This window comes from Centropristis striata, chromosome 5 (assembly GCF_030273125.1).
Source record: "Centropristis striata isolate RG_2023a ecotype Rhode Island chromosome 5, C.striata_1.0, whole genome shotgun sequence".
NCBI classification, from domain to species: domain Eukaryota; kingdom Metazoa; phylum Chordata; class Actinopteri; order Perciformes; family Serranidae; genus Centropristis; species Centropristis striata.
In genome coordinates this window covers 20,489,998-20,514,458 of record NC_081521.1, presented here as the reverse complement: position 1 = coordinate 20,514,458, position 24,461 = coordinate 20,489,998, and the positions used below count along the sequence as shown (strand labels likewise).

General features: G+C 39.2%; 3 protein-coding genes across 9 annotated transcripts in view; 1 reads left to right on the top strand and 2 right to left on the bottom strand.

Annotated features, from left to right (window-relative positions):
* scn8aa (sodium channel, voltage gated, type VIII, alpha subunit a) overlaps nt 1-8,499 on the bottom strand; it is a 56,839-nt gene extending 48,340 nt beyond the window's left edge. For 4 of the 6 annotated variants that reach the window (XM_059333474.1, XM_059333479.1, XM_059333473.1 and 1 more), the window contains exons 1-2: nt 7,781-8,131; nt 3,960-4,293 (exon numbers count right to left, since the gene is read on the bottom strand). In XM_059333474.1, coding sequence (XP_059189457.1) covers nt 3,960-4,238 — 279 coding nt within the window. In that variant the 5' untranslated portion in view covers nt 4,239-4,293; nt 7,781-8,131. Of the gene's footprint in view, nt 1-3,959; nt 4,294-7,780; nt 8,132-8,253 lie in introns of those variants that run through there. The other 2 variants (XM_059333476.1, XM_059333475.1) reach the window with 2 other exon arrangements.
* A 613-nt stretch (nt 8,500-9,112) lies between these two features.
* LOC131971840 (transmembrane protease serine 11D) lies at nt 9,113-15,975 on the top strand. Its single transcript, XM_059333480.1, has 5 exons — nt 9,113-9,249; nt 10,785-10,968; nt 11,769-12,046; nt 14,408-14,550; nt 14,676-15,975. Exons 1-5 carry the CDS (start codon nt 9,180-9,182, stop codon nt 14,910-14,912), a joined length of 912 nt encoding a protein of 303 aa, XP_059189463.1. The 5' UTR covers nt 9,113-9,179; the 3' UTR covers nt 14,913-15,975.
* Nucleotides 15,976-19,576: 3,601 nt separating this feature from the next.
* Nucleotides 19,577-24,461, bottom strand: part of dip2ba (disco-interacting protein 2 homolog Ba) — a 52,664-nt gene continuing 47,779 nt past the window's right edge. For both annotated transcript variants that reach the window (XM_059332721.1, XM_059332722.1), the window contains 6 exons: nt 23,640-23,701; nt 23,474-23,531; nt 23,278-23,352; nt 22,986-23,160; nt 21,030-21,153; nt 19,577-20,216 (listed from right to left, as the gene is read on the bottom strand). In XM_059332721.1, coding sequence (XP_059188704.1) covers nt 19,964-20,216; nt 21,030-21,153; nt 22,986-23,160; nt 23,278-23,352; nt 23,474-23,531; nt 23,640-23,701 — 747 coding nt within the window. In that variant the 3' untranslated portion in view covers nt 19,577-19,963. The remainder of the gene's footprint in view (nt 20,217-21,029; nt 21,154-22,985; nt 23,161-23,277; nt 23,353-23,473; nt 23,532-23,639; nt 23,702-24,461) is intronic.

The window sequence follows — 24,461 nt, the reverse complement described above, 5'->3', positions numbered from 1 at the left end:
TTGTCTTTACCCACATTTTAACAAATCCACATTGCTTTTGCCCTTTCTTTGCCTTTATCTCCTTCTATCAAAATCTCACTGAGTAAATATCTTGTGTAGTCAACCCTACAAGGTCAATATTGAGGTATTTGGTCAAACATATTGTGATATTTTATTTTCTCATCACCAAACCCTAAAATGTACTCTACATCATGATCGTTCACAAGCCATCTGTGTCTTTAGAGATAACATGCAAATGTTCCTATTCAGTCTAAAAGGAGGAAAGATGAGCAGATGTTGCTTATCCTCTCATACATGTACACAAGCATGGTGGGGAAGAGCATTTATTCCCGTGATTTTACTTCAAATAAAATGTTTTGCACCTTCAGGTCTTCCCCAGGCAAAAATGCATTCCAGTGAGCCTGGCTGCAGCAAGAAGGAGAGCAAGTGTGCTCATGCATCCCTGCACATGTCGCCCATTTCATCCCTGTCCTCACTTCATCTCTCTCTCCCTCCCTCACTCTCTCTATCCATCTCTTGTTCCCTCTCCTTGAAAATGATCTGTTTCCCTGGCCTTGTACATTGACACCAGGCTCGATGTGGGCTGAACTGGTCTGGCTCGTCTCAGCGTGGCACGGCCCTGCTCCAGGCGTCAACTAAACGGGGAGGGCTGGATGCTGCGTCATCACCCAGCCAGCCTGCCAGAGCTCTTTCCCAGCTATGACACAATCTAAAGGAGCCACAACTAAAAAAAATTGGTGATGAAGAAGATGAATTGCTTTCCTTTACAATTATTCCCCCTCCCCTTCTGGAAACATCCAGAACTGGTCTCGTCGTCTCACTGTGACAAAGACATACAGAGAAATGTTCTTCCATCAAGGTCACCACCTGATCTGACGTCACAGCTGCTGGAGCTGCCAGAACCAAAGCAGCATCGGCTCCTTTTGGCATCAGAACGAGACTAGATCGAGGGCCATAATTAGATTTGCCTGGAGCCGAGAGCTGACAGGACTGCCGGTAGAGGCCGAGAAGCAAAACACAAGAAGGCTGCACGACTCGTTTTGTATCTGTGACAGTAATGCATGGACAAGTGTGGAGAAAAAGACAAGTGAGTTGTGGGTCAGTCAGTGAATTTATCAACAGTCCCACGTATCGATGGACATGTTTTCAACATGCCATCTGAATCGTGTCTCCTTGTGGTGTGCTGGACTGGTGCGTTACATAACAGTCAGCATGCATGGTGTAAAGACTGAGAGGTATGAGACAGACGGAGGGACTGTGCACCTGAATCCACACACACAATATCTCAACACATCTGTTGAGCTAATGATGATGACTAAACAGATTATCACCAGCTTGTTTTTTCAGGCAGGACTTGCTATATTTTAAGGTCCACTGTGTGGACGGGCACCGAGTTATACAACACCACAAAAGTGCAGCAGCATTTCAAAGAATATGTGATTGAAGGAGACCATTTTGAATAAAAATGCCATTTTTTGTTACGTAATTCTTTGTTAAAAATAGACAACAGACGACGTTGCCATGGTAGAAGATTCCGGACTTGCTGCTCAGCCCTGTTTATAAACACAGAAGCATGAAACTGACCCCAGTAGACTTTCGATTAATGCTGAAGTCGAACCATGTAAAGTCTCTAAAGCCCTTTGAGGCAAATCTGTGATTTGTCATTCTGGGCTATATAAATGAAATTGAATTGAAATTGAGTTAAGTAAAGATGGCCATTTTATGATTAAGAATTCTTGCTTCTTTTTAAAGTAACAAATACTGGGGGGAAAAAACAGAATACAGGACCACAACAGTGCACAGATGGCTCAGATTTTCCAAAATGGCTTCATGTTTCAAGGAGGTTTTGAACTTTCCTGAGCCTTCACTTCACCCTCTCAATATCTGAGCTTTTGTATCTTTATATCATTTTTATTCAGACATTCAACAAAACCTGACACACATTCATCTGACATAAATACAGTCTCCTTTAAGAGTTTGGGTTGACAGGTAAACATAATGGGGATATTCAGGGACTCTCAAGGTCACCCAGTTTTCCTCACACTAAGCGTCAGTGATGACAGAAACCCCAGAGAGGCACGTGTCTCCTCCAAGAGACCCACAGTTCTCTCAGCCTGCTGCTGCTGCTGCTGCTTTTCTCTCCTGCCACAGATTAATTTTTGGAACAATTAGGAAAGTCTGTCATGTGGAACAACAGTCTTTCAACAGTTACTGCTTCTGACCTTTTCCCCGAAGCCCTGCAAGCACAATCGGAGATACGACAACGGCCCACTCAACAGCTCGAGAGCTTGACTCTCACACTCCCCAAAGGTCTTCGAGGAGGAAAACGTAATTACATTCTGCAAACTAATCACGAAATTAAAATAACTGTAAACACAGCACACCGGGGAGCCAACCGTCACAAACCGCACGACGTCTCTCCTTTGTCTGAGCACATTCCAGCCAGAAAACATGACTCATCTCCACGTCATGAGACCACTCATCTACTGACCATTGTGTGAGATATTAATATGCAAGTTGGGTCTCGACTGATATACCAGAGCCCCTATTTATCTGCGTAAGAATCAAGAGTGGCATTTATGTTAGAGAAAAAAACACCAGGACTGTTTGTTACTGCTGTTTCCAAATCAGCAACTTTAAATGAAATAATCCAATAAAATTAAAAATATTCCCCTGGTGAATTCATACTTAAATGTTCTAAATAATATCTTGTTTCCTATCAAGATGCCACACAATTTGCCCTTTGAAGCAAATAAGTAAACATGAAGAATGTTCTGGAAACATCCAGATCTGAACAACTCTCAAACCTCAACTGAGCAATGAAATGAAGAAAAGCACAAGGGATGAGTTGTGATGTGATGCAATGTGATCATATTCTGGCAGTGTAGAGGGAATTTTAGAGATTTATGTATAATGTGGAAAAACACAATTTGAGTTTTTGGAGGTCTGAGGTAGAGGGACACATACCATTTGTGAACAGGACTGGGTATCGTTTGAAACCTTGTGACTGCATTGATTTAGGACACTTACAAAACACTTGAGATATATTGACCTTTTTTCTTAAAAGTTAAATGTTGTCTACTCTAGAGCCTGACCGACTGAGCCTATTATAGACATATAGGTATCTATTTATATCAGCTTATTTGTGGATATGCGCAAAAAGGAAAACTATTTTACATAACATATAATGCAAAAGAATGCTTGACATTTAGCTCTTCATTTTCATTTTATTCAGTCTTCATCAGCAATTGACTGATAATGAACATACAGTACTGATGTTTTTATTTATTTTTTGTCAGTTTTCATTTATAGATTGGTTGACAGTGTAATATATTCTATGTATAATGTACAACGTGATTCCAAAAAAGTTGGGACAGTGTGTAAAATGTAAATAAAAACAGTGTTTATATTTACAAAACAGAAAAGTTTCCAAGTTTGAGCATTAGCATGCTTTAGGGAATTAAATGACGGTCGGGAAGGATTTGCAAATAACTATATTCTGTTTTTATCACATTTGTAATCAGGGTTGAATAATAATGTTCATATTCTTTTTTTTTTTTTTAAAGAAAAGCAGCTTTCTTACCACATTTGCATAGTCATATCACTACAAAATAGTGCACAGTTCACACAGATTCAAGCTCAAATTATCACTATCCATATTAGTAACTGCTCAATTCTTACCCTCTAAAAACTCCAAAGTCCCACATCGGTTGGGCTCGAGTCTAAGCACAAGCTGCTGTGCAAGAACTGGTCCAAAAAATCAACTGAAATCAGGCACACTCTGAATCTGACCATACATTAGATGCAAGCTTTTGATACTCTTTCAATATTTTGCATATTACTAAAAAGCTCAAAGGTTTGATACCCAGCCCTGGTCAGAAACATCCTTTGGTATAAACAGCTCTAGTAAATGTGCGTTGATAGCATCACTATGCATGTGTTTGTGTTTGCAAACTCACTTTCTGAGTATTCAGGTAGTATGGATCCAGATCCTCCAGTGGTACCGCCACCAATCCTTTAGGGATGTCCCCGTAGATGTAGGGCAGGCTCTTCCCAGCCTCCAGGTCGCTGTTGGGCTTGGGTTTGTTCTCGTCGTCATCGTCGCGGTAGCTGCTGTCCTGCTTGGGCGGCTTCTTGTTCTTCTCCTCATTGATGCGCTGCTCAAGAATCGCCAAAGATTCCACAGTAAACTTCTTGAAGCTATCAGGTCCTGGCGGTGCAATAAGGGGTGCAGCCATGTTTTCATCCTGCAGCTACCTGGTCTTTAGGTTTGTACCATCCACAGTAGCAGCTCTGCAGGAGGGACGGACAGAAAGGAGAGGTTAGTGTTACTTCCACAGTGAAGACCATCTGGTCTCAATTCAGATTTGTTCGCTTTTGTATTCTTGCTCCTTTTAGCAAGAAGTCTCACTCTATATAATTGGAAATCTATCTCCCCTCCCTTGTATAGCCACTGGGTTGAGGAGGTAGTGGTTAATTTGAAGTTGGAAAATTTCAGATGTACAATCATTCCTGGACTACTATAGTAGTGTCTACACTGCAAGTAGTATAACTTAATGCATGTAACTAATAAGCATAAAACTGTAGAATCGCTGTAGAATTTATATTTTATAGCATGCAAGTTTTGTTGTTGTTTTCTGCTTCATTTACGTTTATTTATTTATTTATTTTTTTACAATATAACTGCTACTTGTAGTATTTGTTTTTCATCCTTGTTGGCCAGTCACCCAGGGGGGTGGGGTGGGTGGGTGGGACACAGATATTGGCATATAGTGGATAACGAATACCCAATAAAAAGATTTGAATATATTCACAAACTAGAAAAATTAGGAGCAGTAAAATTGCAAGTAATTGAAAAATGGCTGCCTGAATGCTCATTATTTATTTATCTTTCCATTTTACAAATGGCTGGTTCTCCTTACTTCAAATGAATGTAAATAAGCAAACACAGGCAATAAATAATAACAAGCCCAGAGCAGAAGACTACAGCCAGGAGATTTCCTGCTTGTAAAGGGTAATTAATTGTGTTCTCTACAACGTCTGTATATTTGTCAATCCACATTCAGGGAGAAGAAGTGTTCAGCAGGAATGTTTACATTGGGCAGTCTAACACTCGCCATCTATGGACAAATTATGTCTCACTCTATTCACTCTTAAAATAACTGAACATAAAAAAACGATACTGTATCTTCTACAACACATTTTAATTGAAGTACGCAGGTATAATACTAAACATTTCTAGACTATTCTATAACATTCATGTTCTTACGAAGGTAGATGGCTGCCAAAAGCTAAAATCTATAATAATTACAGTAAGTGAAATGTTCCTTTCATGAGATTAGGATGTTAATATATTCCACATTCTCTCCCTTCCTTTGCCTTTAGCTCAGTTAAGGAGATAAGATGAATTGAAACATGAAACGACTTGTGTTCAATGATCTGTTAACGTCAACAGAGAGCACCAGAATAACAATACATTTGATATATGATATGATATATCTAACTGATACATTAACACATGCAGAGTGGCTTAAATCTTTTCTCTTTTCTACATGTGTATATGCTTTAAATGTTTTAAAAAAAACACATTATTTTTCTCATACCGTCTGTCTGAACGTGTATTTACCCTCTGTCAAACCCCCCACCTTTTTAGCAGCTGTCTCTTTAAGCCCCCCTCCCGAAATCAGCCCAGCCAGTTCACAAAAAAACTGAATGACGAATGTATATATCTACAAGCTATGAAAAAAAAGGTTTTTCTCATATGTTCCCCAACAGTGGATACAGATGAGCAGATTTTGTATTTTGTATCAAAAATTTCACCAAATAGGCACAAATTAAAGGGCTTTTGTAACCTTTCAGAATAAAATAATATAATGTATTATAATGAAAGATGAAGGTGGTCATTTTCATGTGGTTAATGGTATATTCTGTGGTCTTAATAGAACATATAGAGGGTGATGAGCTCTTATTCAGCTATTTTACATTGCATATATTTCATACATTTTCTTATTTTGTCATATTTTGTTTTGTTGTGAATCTCAAGATCTTACTTTTTAAAAAGCAAAATGAATGTTCTTTACATATCTGAGACATTTGTGTCAGTTACGCCATGTTTTATGTTCAGATAACAGCTGTAAAAGGTGTATGAGCCAATATTTCCACACAAATGTTTGGGTTATGGGTCCTGCATTAAACCTTAGACAACAAATACCCATTTAAGGGTTTATGATTTTTGAATAGCTGACAGTAGCTAACAGAAAACCCAGTGCACTTAATGGCTGCATGACTCAGTAGAGCCCTTTTCCAGCACACTTAGATGTAAAAAGGGTATGATGGTTATATGACAACTGTTCAAGCTGCAGGACATTTCAGGGTCAATATACTAATGTGAGGCAGTGCTGGAGGAAAGAACAGGCAGCTGAGAGGAGTTCAAGGGGAACTGTGTCTCTGTTCAGCCACACCTGAATAGACATTGACTATTTGAAAGATAGATGAAATTTGATTTTGTGGTTTATGTTCAACATATTTTACCCTTAATCCCACTGTCATGTCACACAAACCTTCAGCCTAAGGTTGGGGGAGGAAATGGGGATGCAGCCTAAATAAGGAGAGGTCTACATCCCTATCTGAATCCTGTAAGGGCTGTTCTTGCTCCCCTATTGCATAACACGGAATCATTGAACATGCTCGACGTGTAAAGCAGCAATCACACAGCAGAGACACCCCTCTATCTCACATGAAAACATGCAGCCTGTGAGCCGAGACGTCTGTTTTAAAATGGACCCCGGAACCTCGCAGTCTCTGAGCCTTCTGCTGCTCTGCTGGCGCTGTCCGCTTCAGCACCACACGGGTGCGCATGCACTCTCTCACACACATACGCGCACACATGCATATGCACGAAAGCATACATGCAGGATTGACAGAGGAAATAAATATCATAACCGATCTGACTCAAATCCATGTTTTGCTGTAAATTAGGCCTTGTAGCTGAGCTCTCCCCCTCGACGCCTGTATAGGCCTGCAGTTTATCCTTCATTCCTCTTCAGTGTTAGTTAGTCATGATGACAACACTCGTCTCAGTCTCGTTGCTTGTATTCAGGTTTGGCGGTGCGATCATTTTGACAGCCACATTTTTCGCCATCTTCTCATTTACAGAGACGCCGTGAGAAGTAAAGACTTGTTTACTAAACCTGTTAATTAAGGAGGGCCCCTTGGACGCCATTGTGTGCCTTCTCCCTCCTAATATATTTAATTGAATAGAAAAGTGCTGTTTGGCCACAGAGAGGAGGTTATACTGCGCACACAAGTGGCCCGCTACAACCAAATTGGCCAAAGCAATATTGCTGCAGTGGGAGGTTTGTATGTTGAAAATGTCACGCTGTGGTAAATGCAACCGTGAATTTGTCAAAGTCACAAGTGTGATGTCGATTTATCATAATAAATCAGAGCAATATGTCGCTCTTGTTATTCAACGTTTAAAAAGACTAACGCGATTGATTTTTTGCGGGGATATTCTGTGCGTTTTTTGCGCGTTGCCTTGAAGGCTCTGCACCACACCCGTGAAGCCATGTCGACTGCCAAATCAATAAGGGCTCTATCTGTGCTCAAGATAGCAGAGTATGAAGCTAAACAGCAGCACCAAAACACACACACAGTCTGAAATATGAGGTCAAACATAACAAATAAGACGATTATAGAGCGGTTGTGATGCTGCCACACCAAAAATCACCTGGAGGAATGTACACTGCTTGGCTATTGATGGTGTAATCAGGCTACTCACATAGCATCGAAGCCGTATGGTGTTTCAACAGCACCATCCTGTAGTCCGGAGGGTATGTAAAAAATAAAATAAAATAAATAAAAAGACAGGAATTCGGGGTAAAAATCTTTCGGTTTTGGGGTTTTTTGGGCTGGAGCTGTCAGACGGCGCCCTACCTGAAGTCTAACCTACGAGGCATTTTCTCTCACAAAAGGTCTAATCAATGCCTCAGATGCTCGACGAAATAGTTAATCCAATAAATTCCTTGCGATCGACATCAACTGATTGATAAATTTCTTGTTTTCGTGCTCTGATCCAGCCGATAGATGCTCAGCAATCGCAGACACCCTCTTCCATCCTGCTCCAAAAAAAAGATGCGGGGCAGTGTGCAGCTCTGCGACATTTACGCAAGGATACCGACAGCGAGAAAATCTACAGTCACCCAACAACATATGCAGCGTTTTCTCAAACGATTATAAATGAAAGATACTCACTTTGTTAGCGTTAAAATGAATCCGGAAAGCCGTTGCAGGACTGCAGATGTGGAAAAGATTGGGGAGAAACTGCGGTTGTCGCCATATTGTTGCTGGTATCTCCCCCCTCAGCGCGAGCAGTTTCCCTGCATAATTGATGACTCTCAGCAGAATGTAAGGGAGTGTCGGCAAGTACGTTTAGTAAAATCGTAAAGGTCATTTAGGCCTGCAGCCTCTAAACCCCCAGTGTGTGGCTCACAAAATACAGCATGGGCTCGCAGATGAGCCTGGATGAGATTGTGCACAGAAAACACGCACAAGGCTTTTCTGACAAAACGCATTGACTCACTGTGGTGAGTTTGTAGTGCAGGAATTTATGTTGCTCTCAGGCTGTGGCCAATGCATGCCTGAGACATCCCCTGATACATATGTTTGTAAATACATATTTAAAACCATACATAAATGCAAAAATCATATAAATAAACACTTGCCCTGTCAAGTGCATCAGAATATAGCCTAATGCTTTATTCTGGTCAGCTAATGCCACACATGTACAGATTTTGAAATAAGGAGCCTCTCATCTTTAAGTAATTGCAAACTATTCTCATTTATGGCCTCTGCATCTGGCTGAGGCCTTCCTCCCGCACTCTGCTCTTTAATAACATACATTTATATGCAAATAGGCATCTCTTAATGTGGGGGCCCTGTCTTCTTAAATAAAATAAACGACAAATCTTTTCAAGTGTCTTTTAATTTTAACAACAAAAAATGTTATATTAATATTTATTTTTAATGTTGTATTTTGTTTATTATTAATGTTTATTTATTATTGTTTATTACTTCTTTTTTTTCAACTCACGTGCCCGTGATGTCACTTGCCGAAGGACCTGAAGTTGTTTTTGTTTGCGGTTAAAAAACATGTCTTCGGGAGTTTAACGTGAAAGTTAATGGAGTTTAAAGCGCCTCTGCTGTTTGTGAGTGCTTTGTGTTTGAGTGCACTGACTTCACCACAGGACAGTGAGTACAAACAGCACCAGGGGATGGGAGGGAAAAACATTAGTGTTTATTTTTTAAAGCGAAATTGTTAAACTCTGGGTTTTGTGGCTATTTAGCGCCCCTACCTTTTTTTAGATTGCAATTCACTTTTACGCAAGATCGTAAATACGAAAAGCTGTACACCTGCAGTTATTATTATAATACTTGACAAGCGAGTCCACAACTTTGCTAATACATCCTCAGTGTAGCCACACAAGAATTAACTCCGCAGCTAAATATTATGCTACTAAATATTACCTATGCTACTCATGAAGTTAGTTATGTCCAGTGTTGTAACGTCAGGTGGCGTCTTGCTCGAATGGTCACACACGGCTAACTGAGCTAAACGCTAACTGAGATAACCATATATATGTCTATGGAGATAACTGCTAACTAAGCTAACCTCTAACTGAGATAACGGCTAATTAAGCTAACCGCTAACTGAGTTAACGGCTAACCGCTAACTGAGATAACGGCTAACTAGGTAAACGCTAACTGAGTTAACGGCTAACTAAGCTATCCGCTAACTGAGATAACGGCTAACTAAACTAACCGCTAACTGAGATAACGGCTAACTAAACTAACCGCTAACTGAGATAACGGCTAACTAAACTAACCGCTAACTGAGATAACGGCTAACTAAACTAACCGCTAACTGAGATAACGGGTAATTATCGCCGAGAGCCGAGGACACCAATTGGAAAACCATAAAACCTTTTTCTCAATTAACTGATCCAATTTCACCTAAATTTGTGACCGTTGGTGCCATTGACACTTCTCGCGATAGTTCGTACTTGCCCACCAAAGTCGTGCGAGAACAGTTATTTTAAAGTAAAATAGTCGTGTAATGTTGCTTTAAATGCATTTTTATTTTCACCTTTTATGTAGGATATGTGAGATTAGTTGTTCCGGAGTGTTGTTTTCACCTTTCTTGGTTTGGTATGACCTTTTTCCTTTGTTTCAGGATACTCCCTGCCAAATGTCATACTTGTATGACTATTTATGTAGTATTACATATGGTATAATAAACCTTAATATTTGCATTAACATTTCACCCAAAATATGTCCACAAAAAGGGGGTTTTGGCCTTCTGAGGCCAAATGGCATGCTCATTATCATCTAAAAAAAAGGTAGCAAAAAACATTCAGAGGGTTGCCTTCTATATCCACCTTGTTTTATTACTACTGTGCCTAGTTATTACAGATATTAATTGCATCATCACAATGTCATAAAGCTAAAATTGATGCATTGACATTACTTGTTTTGTCCAACCAGCAGTCTAAAAACCAAATATATAAATATAGAAAACAGAAAATATTTATATCTATGATATGTATTATAATGGAGAAAAGCAGCAAATGATCACATTTGAGAAATTGATTTTTGCTTATTGACAGATTTAAGCAATTAAAAAGTATTACTTATTTTCCGTTTATACAAGATATAATTTAGAGTAATCTTTTCATCTTTCATTTTTTTTTAAATGACAAAAAGCTCCATTTGATTGTGTTTTTGAGGCTGTGGGCAGCGGCGCCTGGCTGCCACCCCTGGTTGGTCTCGAATAGTGGGGGGCCGGGAGGCTCCTGAGGGGGCCTGGCCCTGGCAGGTCAGCATCCAGATCAGGTCCAGGCACCACTGCAGCGGGACGATCGTCAGCAGCCTCTGGGTGCTCACTGCCACACACTGTTTCCACAAATTCCTGTGAGTATATGTTACACACCTAGGTACAAAATGTTTATAACGCACTCTGTTTGTGCACATCAATAATGCATAATACATCATTATGTCAACACATTATGGAAAACTGTGTTTCTGAAGTGAACCTATTTTAGAGGTGGAATGTAACTAGGTACATTTACTCATGTAGCCATCTGTAATTAAATATAATATTGAGATACCTCTTCAGTTTTTTCCATTTGATGCTACTTTATATTTCTACTTCACTACATTTGAAAGCCAACATTATACATTTTATTCCATTATATTTATTTGAAAACACCACAACTTTGCAGATTATGACAAAATATAAAATCAACTAATAATGTATTATGAATTGAGCTACTGAAACAAGAAATTACTCCAGTAGTGGAAGTATTCAGATCCCTTACTTAAATTAAAGCACTAAAACAACACTGTTAAATTACTCCACTACAAGTAAAAGTTCTGTATTCAAAACTTACTGAAGTTAAAGTACAAAAGTATTGGCATCCAAATGTACTCAAAGTATTAAAAGAACTATGAAGTTACATAAATGGAAATACTCAATTAAAATGCCTCAAAATTCTACTTAAATGTACTTAGTTACATTCCACCACTGAATTAGCCCCACATTTACCAGCTGCAACGATAATGATGCTTACACATCAATGCATTAATCATTTCATCTAGTGATAATATATATTATCCTGGGTCATTCTGCATAATGAGTACTGTGACTCTTTGGTGGATGAAAAGGGACAGTAAAAATAAAAAGCCAAATGTACTGTGTTCTGTGTCTGCAGGGGGATCAGCAGAAGACATTTCCGTGTGTTGGCAGGACTTCGTGTGTTATCGGCTCCAGGAGGTCAGACCCAGGTCCGCTCCATCAGCGCGGTAAAGATGCACGAGGACTACGACGACGTCACGTCTGACAACGATGTGACACTTCTGCTCCTCAGCTCTCCCTTTAACTTCACTGACCACGTCCAGCCGGCCTGCACGCCTCAAAACGTGACGCACGAGATCAACCTGAACTTCAGCCACTGCTTCATCAGCGGCTGGGGGAGCACGCAGTACAAAGGTCAGTCAGCCTTTCTGGCTTCTCTGACGAATTCAGACTCACAGGAGAGGAGAAAGGCATCACATTAGTTATCCCAGAAGTTCTTTACACTTTTATAATGGTGTCAGACAATTTGAAGGTTGAAGGAGAACAAGAGAAATTATCTTTTTTTTTTTACATTTTTTACTTGTCTTGATTTGATTAACTTTACTGTACACGTTTGGGTGTTGCCTTTTTCCTCTTGGGTTTTCAACATAGACTGTATATCAATAATGGACGTACTCACCATGACGTCACCTATTTGTTTGTGGACTGCCCGTTGGAAGCCTCGAGTTCAGCGTTACACTCGTCGTCATCTTGCGTCGTCATCTTGTTTCCGATAGGCGGAGCAGACCATATTTGGACTGTGGAGGAGCGAGAGGGATCTGACGACACTGACTACAGCCTCTCTACACCCCAACCCGACTGAGAGAAGCCGCTGCTAATTCATGTTAGCATTAATTTGAGCATTAACTGGGATGTTAGTTTTGGCTAGCAAAAAACAAAAACAAAATGTATGTTACTTAGCTCAGAAAACTGAGCAGCGACTCCTTGGAGTGTCTGTTAGTCCAACCAAACGCTGAACAAGACATTTTTACTGAACAAAACGTTCAAATAAACTGTCATTAAGTGAAAATACAGTGTGAAAGGGTCAAAGTTATGAGACCAAATCGGTAAACGTCCTCTTTTCTATCTATATAACGTTATATGTAACTTTATTGACACGTTGCCGTGGATACGCATTGCTCTGCTTCTCTCCTGATGACTGCTCACCTTGTTAGTGACCTGTCAATCAAAGCTAGCCCCGCCCCAAATCATACGATTCTTTATCTTCTATTTTCTTCTAAATGGGGCCATTATTAGAACTATTGACATTAAATTGTCTTGAAGATCATTTTTTACTAGTGATTGAGACCATAGTGTTATCCTGAAAAAATTTCTGGGGCAATAAAGTGAGAAGTTTTCAAATTTTGCACTGAAATGAATGGACAGATTTTTTCTGCAGCCAAACTTAGCACCCCCTGCTGGAATTTTCAGTGGATTGCAGGCTTAAGGCACTTCCTGGTTGGCCTCCATGCTCAGACACGGAGATTGCCGCCTGGTTTTCAAATGTTTGAAACGGTTTGTGGTGGTGTTGGCTCACAGAAAATCTGATGTGGTGCACTTTAATATACAGGATCCAGGATGCTGTTCCCACAATTTATTGAAGACAAATGTAGTTTAAATGGTCAACAGCTGGATGGATGATTGATGGATAGATTAATGATAATACAAATTAGGTTATTCTTTCAATTTTCTTGGTTTTCATTTACTCAAACAACAGGAAAAACTCAGGAATCTAAAATAACGAAACAAAACAATCAATTTCAAACTAGCCATGCCATATAAAACCAAATCAAGTTTTATGAGGTAAAAATAACTCACATCCATCCTCTTTGTTCTGGCTGGTGGTTTGGAGGGAAAACAGAGGGAAGTCACAGGCCTGAAGGGCTGACCTATATAATGTTGGGGGGCGTGGCCAACTCAGGAGTGACAGTGTGATGCTGCAGGTAGTTTGGAGACTTGTGATTTAACATCAGTGGTGGAAAAAGTATTCAGATCCCTTACTTAAGTAAAAGTGCTAATACCACATAGTGAAATTACTCCACGACAAGTAAAAGTCCTGCAATCAAAACGTACTTTAGTAAAAGTACAACAGTATCAGCATCTAAATGTACTTAAAGTATCAAATGCAAAAATACTCGTTATGCAAAATGACCCCACACATATTGCTTTATATGTTCTAAATATATTTTAAGATTATTATTGTTGATGCATTTATGTAAGCAGTGTTTTACTGGTGTCACTTTATGCTGTTTAATTTATAAACATACGTAATCACTTGGAATTGATCATGTTTTTATGTTAAATCTCGACCTGAAAAGTAACTAAAGCTCTCAGCTGAATGTAGTGGAGTAAGACGTATAAAGTTACAAATGTGGAAAAAGTAAAAGTATCTCAAAATTGTAGTCAAGTACAGTACTTGAGTAAATGTACTTAGTTACTTTCCAACACTGCTAATACCACATTGTAAAATTACTCCACGACAAGTAAAAGTCCTGCATTCAAAAACTCAAATAAAAGTACAAAAGTACCAACATCAATTCACGTCTAATCACTTTAAATTGATCATGTTTTTTTTATGTAAAAGTAATCAAAGCTGGTAGCTAAATGTATCGGAGTAAAAGTATAAAATTGGAAAATGGAAATACTCACGTAAATAACACATACCTCAAAATTGTGCTTATGTGTAGTACTTGAGTAAATGTACTTAGTTACATTCCACCACTGAATTTTCTGCAGGCAGGCTGGTGAACAGATTGCAGGAGGCTGAGGTGGAGCTCATTGACAGGAGAACATGTAACCTGATCACCTGGTACGACGGCTTCATCACTGAGAACATGATCTGTGCCGGACTGGAGAGCGGAGCGGCCGACTCCTGTCAGGTGATGACTCTTTTTTTGACACTTTTACAACTGGCTACAGGCTGCAGGTTCAGTAAGAGATGACTGCTCTCTGTGTGTGTGTGTGTGTGTGTGTGTGTGTGTGTGTGTGTGTGTGTGTGCCTCAGGGGGACAGCGGCGGCCCCCTCCAGTGCTACAGCGAGGACGAGGACAGGTTCTACGTGGTCGGAGTGACCAGCTTCGGCTACGAGTGCGGCCTGCCTCTCAGGCCGGGGGTGTACGCCAGAACCAGCAGGTTTGCAGGTTGGCTGAAGACGAGTCAGGCAGCATCAGCGTCTGCTGCACACAGAGCGAAGCTGACGCTGATCTCAGGTCTGCTCAGTGCTGCTCTGCTGCTGCTCTGAAACATCCACACAGTCTGCCAGCAATAAATATCACTGCTAGTGGAGAAACGTCACACTGTTTACATGCTTTCAGCTGCTGAAGCTAAAAGATTCTGCAGAAGTTAGAACAATTTTTGTTACACAATTTAGATAGCACCGTCAACAATATAATATAAAAAATACTATATATGTGAATTAAATAGATTAAATTACATGTTTGGTGGATATTAGAGCTACAAAGGTTAGTCGATTGACATAAAAATAGTCGCCAACTATTAAGCGTTAAAGTAATTTTTCTTGTGAAAATTGCTGAAATGTTTAAGCCTATCAGATATGGAGATTTCTCTGTTTCCTCAGTTTTATACCATATCAAACTGAACAGCTTTGGACAGACAAAACAAGACATTTTGTGACACCACCTTGCACTTTGAGAAGCTGGGAGGGACATTTTTTTCTACTATTCCCAGTATGTTATAGACAAAATGAGTAATTGAGAAACAATTGGCAGATTAATCTATCAATGAAAATAATATGTTTTATTTGGTTATTGGGTTTTTTAAAAAGTTTGTTTTCTAAGAAAAAAAAATACACAAAACATCTCAAACACAGCAGCACGTTTTGCACAATGTTGAGTAGTAGTAAATTGGAAAAATGTTAGATAAAATATAGTGTTATTGAAGACCTTTTTTCATTATTTCTTAAAATATAAAGTAAGGAGTTTAGTTTATCTGGTGAAAATGATGATAAATAATTGAATATTTGTCGATGTGGTCATTATTGTCAGAAACTGCCTTTCTGGGCCATGACGACATCTCTGAGGCAGAAAATGTAATTTCCTCAGATGTTTCACTGCCACCTGGTGGAAGGAAAGGGATATGTTCCTTTGATGCAGCAGCTGCTTCCTGAAGCTTCCAGAAATGTCTTAACTCTATAATAACTATCATTAATAACTGGTAAATGTTTTGTTAAATAAACTTCAGTTAATACCTTTATTATTGTTAACAAGCAATTCAATGATAATCAATAATGTTTATTGATAATTATTGTCATGAATGCTTTATTTTATTACTAGTTTATTGTTAAACATACAAATATTTAATATACTACAATAATTTTTTGTTAATGTTTACAAAATTATTTGAACCATCTATAAACAGTATTTGCATGGATGAAAGTTGCCACTGATGATTATAATAATTAGTTCAATTAAAGCATGAGGTTACATTAGTTTGGCCGCATTAAATCTTTCATTGGTGATTGTTCGTGCACTAATATTATCAACATTATTACATTTAGCAAGGTATTATAATCATCAGATGCAACTTTATAATATCGTCAAAATAATGTTGATGGAAGGTTTGCAAATCATTTGGTAATCATTCACAAAAATATAGTATATAAAGTGTTAAAATATGTATAACGATGAGCTATTGAATAACAAATTATAACATTACTAATGAGTAAATATAACAAATTTCTTGTTTGTGAACAGTAAAATAATGAAACATGAATATTTTGTTATATTAAAAAATAACAAAATAAAAAAGTTAATTGTAAAACTAAAAAATAAATTTTTAAATATTAAAACTATTAGTACTAGAAAACTAGTACTATTTTTATTTCTTAAAATAAAAATAAGAAAACAAGTTGATTGTAAAAAAACAATTTTCAAATTTATAAAATAGCAAGAAAGTATTTTTTTAATTAAAAAAAGAACAACCAAGTTGACTGTAAAACCACTTTTTCAATATTAAAACCATATTTAAACAAAACAATAACTTTATTAAAAGAAAATTATAAAAAAATAAGTTCTGAGCTGTTCTTTTTAAAAAATCCCACATCTTGTATGTGATGGGAGTTTGTGAAAGTGTTAAAAAAAGCACAAGAAATTCTGACAAAGGATTTTTTTATTTGACATGAAACACATCCAATGACAGTGTGACAGTGTTTTTTTGTCAAGTAAGACATGTTGTTAGAAGTTATCGCACCATTGACTAGTTCAGAATGTCTTTGCTGCAGCTCGACGATGCATAGTGAACAGACAGTCGTTGAGGTATACATTGTGGGCCCTTGAGTTTTTCATTTTTTTTATTTATGTGTGAAAGATCCTAATTTCATTACCTCACATGTACATTTTCATTTTGTGCTTAGCATTAACTTTGGAGGTTTGAAATGCATTCCGCCATTCCTCACAACACGACAACTCGGAAACTGAAATAAATATTAAAATGGAAACGGTGGATATGTCCAGTTGCTTTTGTCCGTGTCGAGTTGCCTGTTGAGAAGCTTTTTCATCAGATGTCAGCACTGATGAAAACTGGCGATGATGACGCACAATTATTTGTAACCGAGCAGTGAGTGAAAATGTTGGCATGGAAAAAGAATGACTGATTTTCACACAAAAAAGGGCATCCAGGAAGAAACCTTCTTTGTTATGACATTGGAGGACAAAAGTCTGGCAACTTTCCCTTATTGAATAGCACCAATGTCTATTGAAAAAGGCTTGAAGGCCAACATGACATTATATAAAACTTTATTAAAACTTGTCGGAGTGAAACAGTAGCAACGAAGCAAATTATCACACAGCAGCTCAGAAGCTTCACTTTGTTATTTATGAGTAACGTGCCCCAGATACTGGCTCGCATTCATGCCATCAGTGTCCGTCACTGCATGAAAAGTGGTTTATTGACGTGTTGTGCTGTATGTCAAGCTGCTTCCAAATCAAACCAGCCGTTTGCAGAAGTTGTGCAGTTTATAAAGAAAGATTATATCAAGAAAAATATTAATGAAACCCCTAAAAAAACATTCCAATCTTGGATGGAAAGAATTAAAATACAGTGGTGGCGACATAAAAAAAAAGAATTAAAGAAATAAAAATTCAATATTCTGGGATCATTTTCATACAAAAAGACAAACCTTGTTGCACCAGAAAAGCCAAATATCACTGTTAAACTGGACACACACACACACACACACACACACACACACACACTCACACACTCCCCCATGCACACAGACATACACATAAAATGATATTGGGAAAGTGCACATTGTTCCTGCCAAAATAATCTGAAACCTTTTTTTCCACTTTTGCAATGTGATACCATTAAATTAACAATGCAGAAAAATGCTGTCAAGTATGAAAGATCAGTCAAGTTTTTATCGACAAAGTTCATATCCATGTACACATTAACACCAGTAATATTTGACCTCTAAAATACAGTATACAGACAACATCCTGACCCTCATTTATCACCTCTGCTTTTTCTTTTCATAAAGGAGGATTTCACCATTTTTAAATTGCGGGTTGCTTAACTGATTGTTGCTCATTCCTAATTTTTTTTTTCAGTGTTACAGACATTCAGAAAAAATTGGTTTGAATGGTGATGATGAAATGAGAAAGGCATGACTGCAAAAGTCTTTGCAAAAAGGACAAGACACCCCCCTCCTCTCTTCCTCTAAAAAAAAATGTGATATGAGTTTATTTTGAGTTATAAACTGGCGTCCCGATTCCACGTGTGAAAAATGGTGGAATGGTCCTTTAGATACACTGCTAGTTCAGCTAGAAATGAGGGATTAAACATAAGTACTGAAGTTCCACAGGTTTAATAAGGCAAAGTTCTGTCCTCATTCTGGATATCTTAGATTTCAACAGTCCGTAATCATAAATGTGGTGCAATAAAAAGGCACTGACTTGCCTTCTGATGTTTATCTAACTGACTGAATGTTAAGTGAAAGATGCTCTTTGCTTACACAGACTGAAAGCTATAATGTCCAGGCCAAAACTCAAGGTCCACTTTGTTCTGGGGCTTTCAGTTATATCACAGAGTCCTCATCGGCAGGCGGAGTCTGCAGACTGCCCCTTCTACAGCTGCTGAACTTGCACAAATACAACAAAAAGAATTCTAAAAGCACCCACAAAGGGTTAAATGCATCCCTAACTGTGCTGCCAAGGCTGTGCTAGTTGCACATAGTTAAAAACTTTCACTTCTTGCGATCGATTCTTTGTGAATTCTCCTGTGAGTGATATGCTGCTGGCTGCCCAACCAACCAACCAACCGATCCCCTGCTGTGTGAATGGTTTGTTGCGGTTTGTTTGTTTTTGTTTCGGCCTGCATGTTGACAATGTTTTCATTTCAAATTAGCATGCACACCTAAATACCATGTATAGTTTCAATTCTTCTTGCTGCTTTTAAAACAACGTATTAGTACTTCACGATCATGAGAACTATCTAACGGACCGACTCACACTGAATTCTGCCTCTACTGTCCAGGTCTGTAAGTTGAACAAGCGAGTCTTTCTTTTCCCACACCAACAAGTAATTCAAGTGTATTTTTTTTCTGACATTTCTTAACGTGTGAATGCCGTCAGGTCCAGGACGTGATGGGAGGCGGAGCCACGGTGCACCTAGACGGCTGCACACGCTGGTGGCACTTTTTTTTTTAATACTGATGTGGATTTGCTCTCGAGACAGCAGCAAACATAAGGGGGTGTCCCCCTTGAGGCAGGGGAGACGGGAAGTTGACTCAGAGGTGCGAGGACTTAAAGTGCAAGAGGGTGAAAGTTCCAGCTCCTCTCAGCAGTTCCAGTGCGCCATCCTGCCTTCAAGGATCAAGGGGGTTAAAAACAAAAAAAACACAAAGAAGCACACGGATGAATGGTTCAGGATAAGGAATGGAAGGGGGGGGGGGGGGGGGGGGGGGGGTTCTATCCATGATGAAAGCATATAATTAAAAATGCCTTTAAAAAACATGAATGGGAGCGATGAGGGAGAAGTGGGATGCACGGAGCAGATGATTTCCTCCATCTACGATGAAGAGGAGAAAAAAGATGCGCCCCCCCTCAGCAGATCTCTGTGAACCTATGCTGCAGCGGTTGGTGGAAGCAAAGAAGGAACAGTTTCTGAGAGGGAAGCACGTTCTCGTTACTACCTGCGTTCCCACATTGTTTGGTGTTTTGAATATGTGTCTGAGCTCAGGGCTGCTACTGAACGCATCCCGCAGTCCTTCTCCCTCGCGTCTGTTTCTCAGAGCCTGGCTCAGTTTTCTGCATTTCCTGTCGGTTGGTTGAATCACATGTTGTAGGCCACGTAGATGGGGTCCAGTTGGTCTGCCAGGAAGGAGTCCCGCAGGTGCATCCTCTGCTTCTCCCCCCTGGAGTTGATGGGGATCACTCCGGGGTCCACGATGACCACCACCCCGACGATGAGGTGGTGCTCCTCCAGGACCACGTTGGTGACGAGGGGCACCAGGTCCAGGGCCTCCTGCTCCGAGCCGCTCAGCTCCGCCACCACCACCAGCAGGTTGGTCCACGTAAACACAGCACTGAGGAGGAGAGGGTTCAGTCAGACTACTGGTTTCTGTGGTAAACTACGGGTTATCTAAAGAGAGATTCTCAGACATCGATCCAGCTTGTAACTGATCCCATGTTCATATATACATACATTTTGGAAATGCTCCAAGTTAGCAGTTTATTGGACTTCAATGTTCAAGACATTTTAGAGGTACTTGAAGTAACTATAGACCTGTCATAGTGCTTTACTGAGTATCCTCTGAGTGTGACTTCTTGGCAAAAGAAATGGCAAAAATTAAATGTACACTGCAAAGTTCATTTGGAAAATTCTGCAAGATCTAGCGACCATTTCTCAAATATGTAGAAGAGGAAATTTGTATATTGCATCATCTGAATTTGCTTCATCTCATCTCACCCTTTCTTGCTGTATTATACAGTACAGTTATATGTCCCCAGATTGATCACAAGTGAGTTTGGGTGCACTTTTCAATAGCCTAAGAATCAATTGGGCGACTGTTATCAACCCAGTCTTTAGTACGGCTAGGTCGCACTTTGATGCCATCAGCAACTTTGTGTGGTCCCCCAACAGGCACAACCTTGGACATTTAGGTATTGTCATGCTCAACCCCTTCCCCGTACTTGTATTTTAATGTACGAGTCTCTTTAATCCATTCATCTCCTTATTTTAGTGGAGGTAGGGGTGGAATATGTTCTGTGCGTCTTTGAATGTTTATTACAAGAAAGAAAGTTTCAAAAATACAAAAAAACACAGGTTTTGATTTTTCTCATTAACTGTAAAGAAAAATATGTATATATCATGAATATAACCCGCTGAAAAAGCTCACCTTTCTGCGATGCAGCGGTGGGCTCGGGACACGGACGTTTCGATGTCGATGGGGTGATAGCGAAGCCCCCTCAACTCCAACGTCTCATCAAGAGAGCCCACCACAAACAAGGCATCATGACGATCTGCGGCAGAGAAGAACAAAAGTAGTATTAATAGTAACTATGGTTGGACGACATGACAATATATACTGGCACGGATCTACTATATGAGATTTACTTAATAACCCCCAGATATTCCGATGATGTTGGTCCCCATAGTAGCATTTAATTGCAGTGAGAGCAATTTATGAAACTTGAGCTCAGTGTATAAAATGAGCTGCTGTGACCTCTCGGATAATCACAGCCTCATGAAACTTTACAAGCATCAACTAGAAACCAAGAGCATTCAGAGGGTGTATAGCTTTCCACCATGTACTGACTATAAGGGTTTAACCCATTGACGCCGGGAAAGCATTACCGCATTTCTACCATTAAAGCAGGGGAGCGCTGTTGCGTCACTCTACCATTAAGGCCGGGACAGCGGATATGTCATTTTGTAGTATTTGTATTTTTTTCCACCTATTTTTGGTCCCCTGGCCAATGAAATGCATCAGAACATGATCAGAATACATGCGGGATTGTCGCAATGCAACATCGGACTTTTCCAGAACTTATAAATCATGGAGGAAGACGACTATAGCGGACGGAGCTCAGCAGTAAGTGACGGAAGCCATCTGATTAAAACAGTGCCGGTGATTTAATTGCTGATCCGGACTTTGAACCCTCGGAACCAATCGACCGGCATTTATGGATGAGGAATATGTTTTTAGACGACATATTTTCACCAAAGAACAGACAGATTTGTAGCCATCTGGAGATAATAATATTATTAATAATATATTAATATTAATAATAATAATAGGCTAATTGATTGTGATGATGATATAAGAAATCATGACTGTTTATGTCTTATATTACTTTATGCGTCGTTGAGTACCCTGAAAAGTGCAATATATAAAATGTATTATTATTATTTATTATTATTATTATTATTATTATGATAATTTTTTTGTTTTATTAGAGTAGGCTAATGAGAACTATGCCTTGTTCTTCCAGTGGTCATATCATGTTTGCATCTTGCTAATGGGCATGTATTAGTATTATGCATAGGATTTTTTATTCAGACAAATGTAACATTTGCTGAGTTTGTTGATTTTTTAAAAAAATGTATTGGAGGTTTGGACAAATAAACTCAACTTCGTATGAAAGCCACGGGTATAAGCTCTCAAATACTTTTTGAATTTCATTTTTATCTGCTACAGAGGCTGAAAAATCTATTATTTAGTAGGTGTTGAATTTCCAGAAAAACTTCAGGTTTTAGGGGGTCATTTGAAAATCGCCCATAGGTTTTCCAGGCGCTTTAGGCCTTAATGGGTTAAAGAACAGAAGAACTCGTCATCCAATCGTCGAAAATACAGAAATCTCCAAAATGTCAAAAGTTTTTGGAACCATATCAAAGTATGGATTTTTCTATGTTGTTCCAAAGGTCTTGGTGTATTGATGTAATATTCTGGAGGTTTTTTTTTTTTACCACTTTATCCATTCTTGAATTTTAAAAAAGCCTAGTTCAGCCTCAAATGTGTGGTATCAACCCAAAATTTGTTGCGACAATTTATGAGACATAGTTGAGCTGGAAATGGACTTCAGAAAGCCAAACATTAATGTTCTGAACCTGCATACACATTAATAGGTTTACTTAATTGAGTGATGAACTAAATCATATTTATTAGAGATTTTTAACCAGAACAACTTGAAAGACAGTGCTGAGCTGCATCTCAAATTAATCTTCAGGTTCCAGCTTCCCCACTTCTACGTGGCATTTATTGTTGACCTGCTATCTCCCCCTAAAAATCCACTGCCCACCACCCCAAATTCTCTATAAATGGGACAGGGGCTGTAATATAACGTCCTCTCACCTCCGCTCGCATCCAGCAGCTCGGTCCTCTTGATGAAGCCCAGGTATCCCGTCCTGGCCCACAGAGTGTGGGGCTCCCCGAAGCTGAGTCTGGTGTTGAAATGATCGGCCTGCAGGCTCTCCTCGCCGTAGATGGTGTAGTAGCCGCTGGCACTGTGAGCGCTGTTCAGCCAGATCTGAACCAAACGTGAAGCAAAAAGGTGAACGAGGCCTCGACTGTTGTATTTTTTATCTTTATCTTATTTTTAAAAGGTGAAATGTTAAATATCAGCATCCCATGATGCTCTCCTCACCTCCCCAAGATGTGAATCTCCCAGCGGGCCTCTGGTCTCTGGGTTGACTATGATGACCCTCACTCCTGGTAGGATCTTAGAGGAGAACATAAAGAGAGAGTTTAGCTTTAGAGATAACACAACCACTCTCTGGGTCTGTGGCCAGTGAATGCACCACACACACACAAAATCCTTTTAGTAAATAATCAATACTTACAGTGCCAGACTCCATGAGTGGAAGACTCTGTGGCGCTCCTCGCTCCACCAACCTCACCCTGAGGGACAATAGATGCCTGTCAATCATTCTGTTCGATCTGAGCAACGCAAAGTGTTTGTTTTCTTTATACAGATCATGTGAGAATCGCAGTTGTTTCCGGTCTTACCTGTCGTGGCGCAGAGACTTCATGTCAACATAGACAGTGGAGGGGTCTGGTCCAGCAGTGCCCTGAGGATGCACAGAAGAAAAGGTAAGAAATCTGACTAAACCTAGTGTTTTCTGGCCTATTTGTCACTCTGTAACACTTTAAGTTGATGTGGAAAATCACACATAAGATAAAGACTAGACAAAGTGCTAAAGAACAACCATGTTGGCGGGCATGTGGGAGCAAAGAGGCTAACCACGCACATATGTTCTGGATGTGCCCTAGACTGCGCTCCTTCTGGGATGATGTCGGTGCCATAATTAAAGACATAATGGGATATGAAATACCAAATGAAAGCAAAACTATGTACTTTGGAAACGTAACTGAAAGTGTAACTGGGAATGATAGATACATAGTCAAGATACTGTTGATTGTGACAAAGAAGACAATAACAAGGGATTGTAAGAGAAATTTACTGTATGGAGAAAATGACCTATCAACTTCAACTGAAGAAAGATGTGTCTATAACAAAGTAATAGGAAAGGAAAAAAATGGGTGTTGTATGATATAACAAAAAAAATAAAATAACTGTAAACTGTATAAATCTGATTTTGTAGAATATGGATACCTGCAGCCATGACTGTTGATACAGTTTTATTTATGTCTATTGTTTTTTCTTTGTTGTGTATGTCTTGTGTGTATATGGAAAAAATGTAAACATTACAGTTAAAAAAACAAAGAACAAAGAATTAAGACACATGCACAAGTTAAAATGAAACAAAACGAACTGGAAGGTAAACAGTAAATGATACTCTGTAGACGAAAACATTGATTCATCACACA

What these genes read in the sequence shown, in the direction of transcription:
- LOC131971840 (XM_059333480.1), top strand. Translation starts at nt 9,180, where the DNA reads ATGGAGTTTAAAGCGCCTCTGCTGTTTGTGAGTGCTTTGTGTTTGAGT. An exon ending in GGGGAGCACGCAGTACAAAG is followed by an intron (nt 12,047 to 14,407) that starts GTCAGTCAGCCT and finishes AATTTTCTGCAG; the next exon opens with GCAGGCTGGTGAACAGATTG. An exon ending in GAGCGGCCGACTCCTGTCAG is followed by an intron (nt 14,551 to 14,675) that starts GTGATGACTCTT and finishes TGTGTGCCTCAG; the next exon opens with GGGGACAGCGGCGGCCCCCT.